This window comes from Musca vetustissima, unplaced genomic scaffold (genome assembly GCF_032173495.1).
Source record: "Musca vetustissima isolate MV318-11 ecotype Yass unplaced genomic scaffold, APGP_CSIRO_Mvet_v1 utg18620, whole genome shotgun sequence".
Classification (NCBI taxonomy): Eukaryota; Metazoa; Arthropoda; class Insecta; order Diptera; family Muscidae; genus Musca; species Musca vetustissima.
The window spans coordinates 35,564-49,979 of record NW_026873238.1 but is presented as its reverse complement, the minus strand read 5'-3'; the positions used below and the strand labels follow the sequence as shown (position 1 = coordinate 49,979).

The 14,416-nt window shown below is 26.2% G+C and overlaps 1 protein-coding gene across 1 annotated transcript in view; it reads left to right on the top strand.

Moving 5' to 3' along the window:
* Nucleotides 1–14,416, top strand: part of LOC133323552 (dorsal-ventral patterning protein Sog) — a 41,499-nt gene that overhangs the window by 24,410 nt on the left and 2,673 nt on the right. Inside the window, exons 2-4 of the mRNA XM_061532470.1 lie at nucleotides 1,233–1,342; nucleotides 6,141–6,273; nucleotides 14,355–14,411. Coding sequence (XP_061388454.1) covers nucleotides 1,233–1,342; nucleotides 6,141–6,273; nucleotides 14,355–14,411 — 300 coding nt within the window. The remainder of the gene's footprint in view (nucleotides 1–1,232; nucleotides 1,343–6,140; nucleotides 6,274–14,354; nucleotides 14,412–14,416) is intronic.

The following is a 14,416-nucleotide window of genomic DNA, read 5'->3' as shown; positions in this document are numbered from 1 at the left end:
GTTGTTATTATTTTTTTTTCATTCCACAAAGAAACTGGAAATTTTTATTCTGGCCTTTTTCATTCATGAAAATCAGGCCTTATCCAAAAAATAACAACAACAACAAATATTGGCTGGCTATGCAATTTTAAACGCCAGACTGGCGGGTTGTGCGTTTTTGGCCAGTTCAGTTTTTTTTTTTTTGTAATGGCATGCCGATCAAGTTTTTTGTTTTGGCGCCTTATATATCCATTTTAATGAATGTGGATTTTATTTAATGTAAAGTTACAAAAAAAATAATAAAAATATATAAAAATGGTCATTGGCTTTTTATACAACAACAAAAAATATTTTCTGTATACCAAAAATTGTATTCTAAATTAAATAAAAAAATATATATATCTACCTGTTATAGATTCTCACACAATACAACAACAACAACAAATTAAATACAGAGCATTTATAAGGTTTCGGTAAAATGAGAATGAAAATAATATAATAAATACAAAAGCAACAACAACAACAGCAACAAAACACCCCAGCACACACCCAATGCAATTTCCCGACGTCTTAAGGTCTAATAAGTTTTTGTAGGGGGCTAAAACAGCAACAACAAAAACAATCAGGCCACATAAAACCGCATTAAATAAACGTTTCTGTTTTGTTTTGTTACTTCTGGGGAAAAAAGGAGGAGGAGGAAGGGGGAGAGGTTTTTTCTATTTTCATTTTTATAGTTTAATTAACAGCAGAGAGGAAATAATCATAAAATAAGCCCTGAAACTCATCATAAAACAAAACTAGGCGAGGAGGGGAGGGGAGATGCATTTCATACAAAAAAACTCCTTTGAAACACATGGGCGGTCTTTCAAGAAACCGAACTCCATGTAATATGGAAATTCGTTTTTTGAATGAATATACTTCATTAATAAATGAAAGAAAAGGCCAAGATGGGTCAGTCATTTGAATTCTTTTTTCATTGTGAGGTGTAAAAAAAATTCTTCAAAAAAATAGAAATTTAAATTTTTTTATTGTTCTGTGGTAACTTCAAAGAAGAGCCACAACAGCGGGATGCTATTTAATGATATACCTTTAACACAAAATAACAACAACAAACTCGACAACCCAAAACAAACAGCCCTAATGATTATTTACAATTTTTGTTCAGTAATTTCGATATTATTTACTTTACGTATTTTTTCTAAATTTTTTTCAATTTTTCTAATTTTTTATATTTTGTTCTCCTTTTTTTACAGTATCCGAATGTCAATTTGGCAAGACCCTCAAGGAATTGGGTTCAACATGGTATGCCGATTTGGGACCACCATTTGGTGTTATGTATTGCATTAAATGTGAATGTGTGGCGGTAAGTAAACACAATTTTTTACAAATATTTTTTCATTTTTTTTCGATTTTTCCCAAATTTCAAAAAAGTCTCCACTTAAAAAATGTTTCTTTATATCTTATAATTAATTAATATTACAATTTATTTTATGAAACCCGCTTTAAAAGCCATTATTTTTGTTGAAATTTACATTTTTGCCAATTTTTTGAAAAGTCTCCACTTTTTGGAGACTTTTGAAAAATGTGAAATTTTACATTTTAAAGTCATAACTAATTAAAATATAACATTTAAAAGGAAAATTAAACATTTTTACAAGATTTTAATAAGTCTACACTTTTGGAGAGTTTGAGAAATTTCAAAAATGTTACCTTTTTAAAAGGGAAAATGCTTTACTAAAACGCAAATAAGTAAAATAAAATATTTTATATAAAAATACAGAATTTTTTAGAAGTTTTGCAAAAGTCTACACTTTTGGAGAGTTTGAGAAATTTCGAAAATTTTATTTTTTTAAAATGGAAAATGCTATTTTAAATCTTAAATAAGTAAACTAAAACTTTTTCAAGATAAAAACTACGTTTTTATTAGTTTTTAATAACTCTACACTTTTGGAGAGTTTAAGAAATTTCAAAAATTTTCATTTTTTTTAAAGAGAAAATACAATATTGAAACATAAATAAGTAAAATAAAACATTTTAAATATAAAAATAGCGTTTTTACTAGTTTTTAATAAGTCTACACTTTTGGAGATTTTAAGAAATTTCGAAGATTTTAATTTTTTAAGAAAAAAAATAATAGGTTTAAACATAAATATGCATATTAAAATATTTATTTTTTTATAATGACCGCATTTTTTAAGATTTCAAAAAGTCTACACTTTTGGAGAGTTGACAAAATTTCGAAAATGTTAAATTTTTAAAAAAAATCCATATTAAAACATAAATAAGTAAACAAAAACTTTTTCAATATAAAAACAGAATTTTTTCTAGTTTTTAGTAAGTCTACACTTTTGGAGAGTTTGAGAAATTTCGAAAATTTTCATATTTTAAAAGGAAAACTAATAGATTTAATCATAAGTATGCAAATTAAAACATTTTCAATATAAAAACGCCTTTTTTACAAGTTTTTAATAAGTCTACACTTTTGGAGAGTTTGAGAAATTTCGAAAATTTTAATTTTTTAAAATGGAAAATGCTATATTAATCGGTATATAAGTAAAATAAAATATTTTCAAAATAAAAACACAATTTTTTTTAAGATTTAAATAACTCTACACTTTTGGAGAGTTTGAGAGATTTCGAAAATTTTAATTTTTTTAAAAAGGGAAAATGCTATTTTAAAACATAAATAAGTAAAATAAAATAATTTAAATATAAAAACAGCGTTTTTTAATAGTTTTAAATAAGTCTACACTTTTGGAGAGTTTGAGAAATTTCGAACATTTTTAATTTTTTAAAATGGAAAATGCCAGTTTAAAAAGTAAATAAGTGAACTGAAGCATTTTCAATATATAAACAGAGTTTTTTACTAGCTTTTAATAAGTCTACACTTTTGGAGAGTTGAAAAAATTTCAGATTTGAAAAAAAAAATTAATGGAAAATCTTATTTTAGGCCATATATAAATAAAATAAGACATTTTCAATAAAAATACAACATTTATTTCAAGATTTTAACAACTCTACACTTTTGGAGAGTTGAAAAAATTTTCAAATTTTTAAATTGTCTTAACGGAAAATGCTATATAACAACTTAAATTAGACAATAACAACATTTTGCACTCAAATAAAGCACTTTTAAAAAGTCTCCACTCATGGAGACTTTTTGGAAATTTTTGGAAAAAAATATTTTTTTTTTTCAAAAAAATCGTAAAAAATAAAAATTTAATAGGAAAAAAATAAATTTTAAGAGAACTAAAAAAAATATTTCTCTCCAAAAAATATTGGAAAAATTTGTTTTTTTTTGCAAAAAAAGTGCAAACTTCTCCCCCCAATGCCTGTTTTTTCATTTGCCAAAAATGATTAATGACAATTTTAAAGGTCTTTTATTACGAACATGTTGATTGTTGCTTTTTTTTTCGTCGTCTGGCCTGGTCTACATGAAAGGAATATCTATTTTGCCAAACAATAACATGACAGCAGGCAAATTTTCATAGTATGCACAAAAAACAAATACCAAAGAAGCTTAGGTTTGCGTACGCTACTTGTCGCCTTAGTTTGTTCAATGATTAATAACTTATTGAGACGTACAAAACATATTTTTTCGCCTGCTTGCTTTTCTTTGAAATTACGCAAATTCTTCAAATAAAATATTGAAAATAAAAAAATAATTTTCATTTTTATTTTGTCTGGCTGGCTGGGCAAAAAATAAAAAAACAATCCGCAGCAGACACACAATACGTCAGTAGAAAAAATATTAATACATATATACACATCATACATATATAAATCACAATCAAATGGCAGCCAATTCTATTTAATTGATGCCATAAAGTCTTTTATGCAGCCTTACCTTATTGAAAAAAAAAAATTCTGCAAAAAAAATTATTAATATTTCAAAAAATGCATTCTACGCAAAAAATATCAAAATTGGAACTGTTTCGCACAAAATTTCCATTTTGATATTTATTTTACACTCTCTAATTAATTAACAAATAATTTATGAGGTAATTAAAACACTAGAAATAACAGCAACAGACAGACAACAAGCATGTTCGGGCACACAACATAAAAAATATGGGACACCATCTTTAGGGTAATAAAAAAAATAGAAAAAGAAAAAAAGAACTGTCGATTAATCAAAAATTGATTAACACGCAAATGTAAAGAATTTGACATAAAATTGTATATATATATATATATATATATATATATAAAGCCTTTAATCCATTTGGGTAATAAAAAATTATTTTATTAATAAAAAATATATTAAAAAAAGGCTTAACAATTTTCAGCAAATTTGTCACATAAATCGCATTTTATGTTCAATTTTTTTTCAAAAAAAAATTTTTTTTTTAAAATTTTGAAAATATTTCAAAAGTCTCCACTTGTGTAGAGTTTCTAAAAGTGTGTAGAATTAGTTTTTATGACTTGGTGTGGTCTTAGAATTAATATTTCTTAAGAAAAATTTCGATTTTGGTGTTTTTTAAAAAGTCTCCACTTTTTGGAGACTTTTTAAAATTGGTGTCTACAGGTTTTCTAGTTGATTTTTAATCAATAAAAAATAGTTCTAGATGGAAAAAAATATTTTTAAGCCAACTAATGGGGTCTAAACTTTGTGGAGACTTAGTAAAATTTTGAAAAAAATATTTAAAAATATAAAGTATGTATTTAATTTTTTTTATTTTATAAAATTTATTAAAAAAATTATTTAAAAATTATATTTTTTTAGATTTTTATATAATACATATTTTTATTAAATTTTTTTAAGTAAAATTTTAGAAAAAAAATTAAAAATGTAAAATACTTATTTATTTTTTTTATTTTATAAAATCTATTTAAAACATATATATATATATATAAAAATGATATTTTTTTAGATTTTTATATAATAAATCTTTTTATAATTTTTTTTATTTACAAAAAATCAATTTTTTAATTTTATATAATTTCTTTATTTATTTTTATTAAAAAAACATATTTTTTATATTATTTAAAAAACTAAATTTTTTTTAAAAATATTTTTTTTTAATTTTTCTAGAAATTTTTTTAGTCATTTTTATTTGAAAAATAATATATTTTTTTAATTTTTATAAAATTGTCATATTAAAATTATTTATTTTTTATGTAAAAATATTTGCTTTTAACTGTTATAGAAAATTTTCAAATATTTTTTTTTATTTTTCAAATATTTTTATATAATTTTTTTTTACAAAAAATTTGTTTTTTAAATTTTTATAAAATTTTCATATTAATTTAATTTATTAATTTTTTATAAAAAAAATGTTTTTTTTATAAAAATATATAAAAATATGTGTTATAAAATTTTATTTTTTTATAAAATGTTCATTTAATTTTTATAAATTAAAAATATTTTTTTTTAATTTTAAAAAAATTCGAAAAAAAAATTTTTAAATTTTTTTATTAAAAAAAAAATATAAAAAAAATTAATATGCTTAATTAATTTAATTTAATAAAAAAATGTTAATAAAAAAAAGTAAAAAAAATATTTCGAAGTTTTTTAAAATTAAAAAAAAATATATTAAAAATATGTATTACATAAAATTATATTTTTTTTTTTTGATAAAATGTTCATTTCATTTTTAAAATTAAAAATATTTTTTTTTAATTTTAAAAAAAGTCGAAATAATTTTTTTTTTAAATTTTTCTATTAAAAAAAATTTTTTTTTTTAATTTGAAAAAAGTCGAAATAATTTTTTTTTTTTTTTGAAAAAAGTCGAAATAATTTTTTTTTAATTTTTTTTTATTAAAAAAAAATATTTTTTTTTAATTTTAAAAAACTTCGAAATATTTTTTTAAAATTTGTTTATTAATTTTTTTTTAATTTTTATTAAATTAAATTAATTAAGCATATTAATTTTTTTATTTATTTTTTTAACGTTTTTGGATTTCCTAAGAATTTATTTTTTTTTAATAAAAAAAAATATTTTTTTAATTTTTAATACATTTTCATATTAATACTTTGTTATTTATTTTTTATAAATTTTAAAAAAATAATTTTTATAAAACATTTTTAGAATTATGTATTTTTTATTTCCAAAAAAAATTCATTTCATAGTTTTATTTTTTTTATATATTTTTTTTTTTATTTTTAATAAATCACATTTGTTTTTAATTGTTTGAATTTTTTTATTGTTGTCTTTTAGGTTCCCAAAAAACGCCGCATTGTGGCTCGCGTCCAATGTCGCAACATAAAAAATGAATGTCCACCAGCTTTGTGCGATGATCCAATTTTGCTGCCCGGTAAATGTTGCAAAACATGTCCCGGTGATAAAAATGGTAAGTTTCCTAAACTATTTTAAATTTTTATTATTATTTTTATAAAAAAAAGATTCAGAAATAAAAATCTCATGCTTTTCTTGAATGAATCATTATTATCATCATCTTCGTCGTCGTCGTCATGTGATGGACATTAGCCATAACTAAAGATCTGTAGATCTATCAAAGCTATAGCTGTTTATATATATGTATGTCTAGCCTGTTCTCATTCCAATAACATGCCTCTTATAACTTGTTCCACCAACAAAAAATCCGCTATACATAAATCATAAAATATTTCAGGCATGGCAAAATAAATTGCCTGTTATAGATTAGTCCAACCCAGACACCAGCCAAAAGAAAAAAAAATAGGAAGAACAAGACAAGAGAACACACATCAAAATGATTTAACCAAAAAATGAAGAACGAAAAAAACTTACACTTACGCCCCCACACTACAATCCATTACTTCGTCGTAGTCCGAATTTATCCTGCCAATTTTTTTGTTTTGCTTTTTTTGCTGTTTTTTTTTTAATTTTTTTAGATATATTTTTTAATATATTTAAGACATTATTTTGCAAATTTTATAAAAGATTTTTGTCATCTCTGATAACCATAAACATATTTTAATATATTTTATGGGTTTTTTGGGGGGAATATATTTAAATATAAATTATTTATTTTTTTAAAATTTGCAAAAAATAAAAAAAAAATCAATGACATAGAAAAAGAAAGTATTTTTGGATTGTTCCAAACAAAATAAATAAAATTAAAAATAAAAAATTAAAAAAAAATTATTAATAAGGCCTGTTAAGGCCTGCATTTTAGCAAACAGATGCTGTAATATTTTTTTAAATAATTTTCAAAATTTCCAATAAAAAAACTAGTCGCCATCATTTAATGCTACTGGTCAATAAAGACCAAAATATACCCCAGTTTTTTTTTTTTTCGTCCAAAAAAATTAAAAAGATACCAACAAACATTTTCAAAAAAATATATAAAACGCTAAGCGAAATAAAACCAGCAAGCACGAGAAACCAAAAAAACATACTCACATATCTCTTTGGCGTATTTTTTGCCACAGAAAAAAAGCCAGCCAGATACCACGTCAATTGATGGTGGCGGCGGCGGCGGCATCATGATGATGATCATCATCATGCAGACACAATCACCACCTCCACCGTGCAATACCTCAAACGCCACCCAGTCCGCTAGCCAGCCAGCAAGCGTTCATCATCCTCAAATCATTATGATGTTCAGTTTTTTCTGCTTTGCCTCCTCTTCCCCTCCTTCCCCATGATAATATTGGAAGTAGTATGATGACTACATCGCCTGAAACGAAGAGTGTCCAAACACACACACACCAGAAATTGGTGGTATTTTTGTTTTAATTATATTTCTAAAATAACAACAGCAACAACACCGAAAAAAAATTATTCAAAAAGAATGTTCAGTTATCTAGCCGTGGCAAATCACAAAACTAAGCCAAGACGTAGAAGTCAAAAAGCAACAACCACAACAACAGCAACAACAACAACAATATAAAAAATTAACCTTATTTTGATTTAAGTAATTTTCTGCATGAATAGCATACATAATAAGCAGTATATACAATCAAACAGGCGAACAAACCGACCGACAGGCAGACAGACAGACATGCATATTATATTGACGGCGTCATCTTAACAAAAATAGAAGCCAAAAAAACAGATAAAAACACAGCAAAGAAAAAGAAAAGTTGGAATACAAAAAAAAAAACAATAAATAAATAAATTAAATACAACAGCAAATAAAAACAATTAAATTAAAAAAAATTAAATTATTTTTTTACCAAAAAATTAATTTTTAAAAAAATTAATTTTATTACAAAATTTTTTTTTAGTAAAACGTTTACTTTTTTACCATCATTAAATTTTATAATTTTATTTAAATTTTTAAGCAAAATTAAAAAAAAAATCAAAATTTTATTTAATTTTCTTAATTTATTTAAAACTCTACACTAGTGGAGACTTGAGGAAATTGCATAAAAATCACTTAAACCATAATGGCAGTTGATATTTTAACTAAAAATAGCATTTTTGCGAAAATTTATAAAGTCTCCACTTTTTGGAGACTTTTGAAAAATCATCGATTTCACATTTCTTAAGCATTTTTGATGATTTGCAATGAATATAAAGGATTTTCATAAAGATTTAGTAACTCTACACTAGTGTAGACTTTGGAGAAAAAAATAAAAAATTTAAGAATTTTATAAAAAAAATTGAAATTTTTTGAAAAGTTTGTAAAAATTAAAAAAAAATATTTTCAATCTTAACTTGTTTTTTAAATTATAAATTTTATTATGAATTTCTGTATAAAAAATAATTTTTTTGGATGATTTTTTGTTAAGTCTCCACTTTTTGTAGAGTTGCAAAAACTCAAAATTTTTGTAATATTTTAAGCTTCCATATTTTTAAATTTATTATTCTTGAAGCAAATTATGCATTTTTGTAATCATTTTTAATTTTCCAACAAGTCTCCACTTTTTGTAGAGTTTCAAGATATCGCATTTTTTATATTTTAAACTAATTAATATTTATTATTCCTTCAAATTATGCATTTTTGTAATCATTTTTAATTTTCCAACAAGTCTCCACTTTTTGGAGAGTTGCAAAAATTCACAATTTTTAAATATTTTAAGCTTAAAAATGCTTATATTTATTATTCCTTAGGCAAATTGTGAATTTTTACAATAATTTTTATTTTCCTACAAATTTTTAGCAAGTCTCCACTTTTTGTAGAGTTTCTCAAACCCACACTTTTTAATATTTTAATCCAGAATTAGCTTATATCTATTATTCTCAATGCAAAAAATGCATTTTTGTAACATACGGCATAGTCTCCACTTTTTGTAGAGTTTTCAAAATATTAAAAAATATTTTTTTTATGTAAAAATGATCTATTTAAACCCAAATTAGCTTATAAATATTATTCCCCATGCAAAAAATGAATTTTTGGGACATTCTGCAAAGTCTCCACTTTTTGTAGAGTTTTTAAAAAATTAAAAAAATATTTTTTAAATATAAAATAATATATTTAAGCCTAAATTTGCTTATATCTATTATTTCCAATTAAAAAAAAATTAATTTTTGTAACCTACGGCGAAGTCTCCACCTTTTGTAGAGTTTCCAGAAAAATTGAAAAATAGTTTTTTTAAATGCAAAATTATATTTTTAGGTCTGAATTTCCTTATATTTGTTGTTCTCCATGCAAAAACTTCATTTTTATAACCTACGGCAAAGTCTCCACTTTTTGTAGAGTTTAAAAAAAATGAAAAAAAAATTGTTTAATGCAAAACTTATATATTTAAGCTTATAAATATTATTCCCCATGCAAAAAAATGCATTTTTGGGACATTCTGCAAAGTCTCCACTTTTTGTAGAGTTTCAAAAAATGAAATTTTTATAAATTTCAATGCATTTTCATTAATATCAAATATTTCTCATGCAATATAGGGAATTTTGTGAGATTTGTCTTAAATCTCCACTTTGTGTAGAGTTGCGGGAAAAATCGAAAATTTTGATTTTTTTAAATTTCGTTTCTCGAAATAAATTCTGTTTAGAGTTTTGAAAATTGTTTGTTTTAAATTGAAATCAGTATTTTTTAAATATTTTTTTATTATTAATTTTTTAAATTTTATATATTTTTTAATCTTTTTTAATTGAGTATCTCTATTCTTGTGTTCTATTGAAATTTTGTTGTTGTTGTTATTTTTCTTTAATTAAAATCATTATTTTTTAATGTCCCCTACCCCTTTCCTCTAGACATTTTTTTTCAAAGAAATTCCTCTGAAATTTTATTTCAAAAAATTTATTTTCCTTGACTTTCAGTTTTTATTTTCTTTTTCTCCTTGTCATTTGAGATTCTACGATTCCTGCTTAATCTTGTTATTTTTTTATTTTATTACTTGGCCTGTTTTTAATCTTTGTGTTGGCCCTTTTTTTTTGGTCGTTAAGATTATTATCTTGAGATTTGAGAGCCAGAGAGCGACAGACAACATTCGAGAGGTTCCTGGCCTTATCAGCCAAGAAAATCCGAAAAAATATTGTCACCGATTGCACTTGGTGTCATTAAATTCCAAAAATTCCTAAAAAAAGCGGAGCCGTTAATTTTGTTGAACAATTTCTGTTTTTTCAAGAGACCATTCAGTTTTTTTTGGTCATTTAATTTTTTTTTGCTGTTTTTTTTCTTGAAACCGTTTTTGGTATGCCTCGTTTTTATTTATCAGCCACATATCGGCTCGTTGGCTCGTTCGTTCTCGTTCTACACATTTTAGGCCAATAAAATACAGATCTCACTTTAAGATAAGTTTTCTGTGTTGTGACCCTCCCGCTGTTCATGCCATCATATCATTTGAGATCATCAGCAAGCAGCAGCATCATTTTCACTACCTTGCTTTTGGGTCTACTCTGTTGTCAAGGCAAAACAAGCCGCCTCCTCCCTTGTGTCCCGACCAAGAAAAAAATAAAATCCTCAGATCTTTAATGATACGGCATATTCTGCCTTCAAGGAATCCAGTGGACCTCAAAAAAAGGTAGACGTCATGAAATTCCTTTAAATGAGATAATTTAATAAGCGTTAAAATGCTCGAGTTATGTCATTATAAGAGCGAGAGAAAGGGAGAGAACAAAGCAGAGAGTGCAAAAGGTATTACACCAATGGCCTGATAAATTATGAAAAACATATTTTCATTAGTATTTATTGTGTATTATATGGTGTTCCGTTTGAGGAGACCCTTTGCTTTTGACTGGGCTATAATTAAACCAAAAGGAGACCTTAAACGACAGGCCGGCATAAATTACGAAAATCTGAAGTAACTAAAAACTAAAGAAGTTAAGAGCCGGCCTACCTACCATGGAGTTGCTGTGTTAATTTTAATGATAATGATGACAATGCAATGAGGCAGCATCTTGTTCTCCCCCCACTACTTTTCTCTCCTCTCCCACCCTCTCTCTCTCTCTAAATCTCACACCATCTTCAACTTCTTAAAATGCTCGCCACATACTTAAGTGGAAATGATGATGATGGTCGAATGATGATTTGTGTGTGTTTGGTTGTCTTTTAAGGCTTAAATATGTTGTTGACAATAATTTTAGGAATTCTGTTGGCCACAAGTTGCCCCAAGCTTCTACGGTTCCGACTTCGACCACTGATCTTTGGCAACTATTTTTGAAAAGAAAAACAATTTAATGACTTTTTTTGGTTGGAAGAAAAAAAATTGGAATATTTTTCTAAGCCAAATTTGGCAAAGCAGGGAAACAGGGGCAAAAAAAAATAGAGTCAGAATGGGGGGAAATTCCCCTCTCTCCCCTCTCTGAAAATAAAAATTCAACAGTAGAAGCACATTGTGACTATTTCTTTTCGAAATTGGCCAATGGACAAACAATGCGCTCTAAAGTCATATTTAGTCAAGACCACAACTTGAGCTGGTGGCCAAGTTGCAACTATTCAGTTGGGAGAGTTACAAACCCCCTCCATTATGATGAACATCAAACTCATGGAGTGGAGGTGATGGTGGTGCGGCAGCTCATAGCCATAGCTGCATAGTTTTGCAACTATTTGTTGTTGGTTATGATTTAACTTGTTTTTTTTTGTTATATTATACCACTGCGGATTTTATGGCCGGGCCACAACAACGACGACAACATGAAGAACCTATTATGGAAACAAGTTCATGTTGATCAAATAGCTGAGCACCTCCATCATCATGATCTCTGCTCTAGCATATGATCTGCAAGTATAGTACGAATAGTCCGTAGTCCGAAAGTGAAAAGCCCATATGAATTTCCTTTATGGATGGCAGGAAAAATTCCTTTGCTGAATTATAGGTTTGATGATATGGCTGGCAAGGCAATAACCTTATTTTTTTTGTTTTCTTGGTGGAGTTCGATCGACAACCCACAATTCAAGGGAATTACCATTAATGGTTACAATGCAAAGAAGAGGGAGAGGGAGCGGACAGGGGCACTAAAAGAGATATTAAAATATTTGAAATAACTCTTGGCAGCAGAACCAGGGAAGACAATACATACTTAATATTACAAAAAAAACATGTACCACGAGTAGCAAGAACAAACATGATAATGATGGAAAATAACAAAATCTTCATTTAACACAAAAAATTATAAGAAAAAACTCTAAGAAATATAATTTTATTTATTTTTTATTAATAAAACTTTCAGAAAAATTAGAAAAATCCCAAATTTCCTTTATTTTCCCATGTCTCCACCATTGGAGAGTTATTAAAATTGTCAATTTTACATTGAAATCGTTTAAAAATGACCTCGGAATACCTAAAAACAATGGAGAAATGGAAATTTGCCATTTTTCGAAAAGTCTCCACTTTTTGGAGACTTTTCAAATTTTGCATATTTTGTTATAGGATCAAACAAGGAACTCAAATAAATAAAAATAAAAAATTTTCGTGCATTTTTAACAACTCTACACTAGTGGAGACTTGCAAAAATTCATAATTTTCTAAGAAAATTTGGAGAATTAGTATTAAAAAATGATTCAGATTTTATATAAATAAAGAAAATCAAAGAAAATTTGAAGTTTTTGGTGGTAAAAAGATTTTTAAAAAATTCTCATTTTAAAACTCTCCACTTAAAAAAAATTAATTTTTTGTTAAAAAAAAATTTAAGTTTCATTAAAAATCATTGTATAAGACACATAATATAACAAATTTCAATAATTTTTTTTTCAAAAATTCAATTTTTCTAAAAATTTTCCAAAACTCTCCACTTGTGTAGACTTTCAAATTATTGATTTTTTCAATTGGAAATCTTTAAAATAGCTTAGAATCAATTAATTATGCCTTTAGAACCCATTTTTGTGAAATTTGGAAAACTCTCCACTTTTGGAGACTTTTCAAATTTTGATGGTTTTCAGCATTTTATTATATAAATATTCATAAAAAATACATTTCTTTAAAAAATTTCAATTTTTTCAAAGTCTCCACCTGGGAAAATTTTGAAATTTCTTTAAAAAAAGTTTTAAAAAATGTTTTCATTGAAAATTTATTGGTTTTAAAATATGTCGAACTAGTTCAAAAACTAGTTCTTGGAATTTCGAATCCCCCCGCTTTTTTATTTGTTTCCATAGTCCGGAAATCCGGCTTAAATTTATTTCATCACCTTGCCAAGAGAAAACCAAACAAAGAAACTACCTCCTCCCTGCCATGCCAGTACACCATCATAAACTAAATAACCAATCACCTTTTTTCTGAAAGAATTGTTTTCTTTCAATTTCCATGTTCTTGTAATCGATTTTCCATAAAATTTCCAATTTTATTGTTGTACATGGTTCATTGTTATGTTTTTTTCGGTTCAGTTTGAGTTCGATTTGGGTACAACAACCTGTGTACTTCGTTCGCGTCGTCCATTTTTAACCCATCATCGACCATTTTTCATTGAGCGGGAACGAACCGACAACAATGGTTTCCAAGAATTTCAAAAAATGTTGTGTTGTTGTTGTTGCTGCTGCTCTTCTTACCTTGTTACCATCATTTACCGATCCGTAACATTTTTCATTACCAGCTCCTCTCCACCTTTTATACGGCAGTTTTACGGATCTTTGTTTCGATTGTTGTTGTTGTTGTTTTTGAAAACTCACGTGTAGCACCATCATCATCAACAACGGCAGCAACAGCAGCAGGGTGTTGCCAAGAGGCGGTAACTTGTTAGGGGTATTATGTCAAACACAGTTGTCTGTCTGTCCGTGTGTCGATCTGTGGATGGTTGATTGTGTGTGTGTTACAAGGGTCCTCCTCTATTCACACATTTCCAAGGTAGAGACGGACACACCTAGAATGGCCGCTGTGTGTGTGAGTGTGAGCAAGGTTAAAATCCTAAAGACAATAACTCCATAGGTGGGAGCTTCACGAATAGAATTTCTGGCAAGGTAATTTCCTGTTATTTGTCCCACGAGGTTTAGTTTTTGGAAACCCAAAGCCAGGCCGCATTCATTCAAGAAGTGTTGACATTTTTATGACCTTAATTTTTTTCGAGAAACAAAAGACATTTCCAAACTATTTTCTAATTTTATTTATTCTTTTTTTCCAGACACCATGGCCTTAGATGTACCGGCACCAATGGAAGAAGAGGAGCGCAATATGAAACGTAAG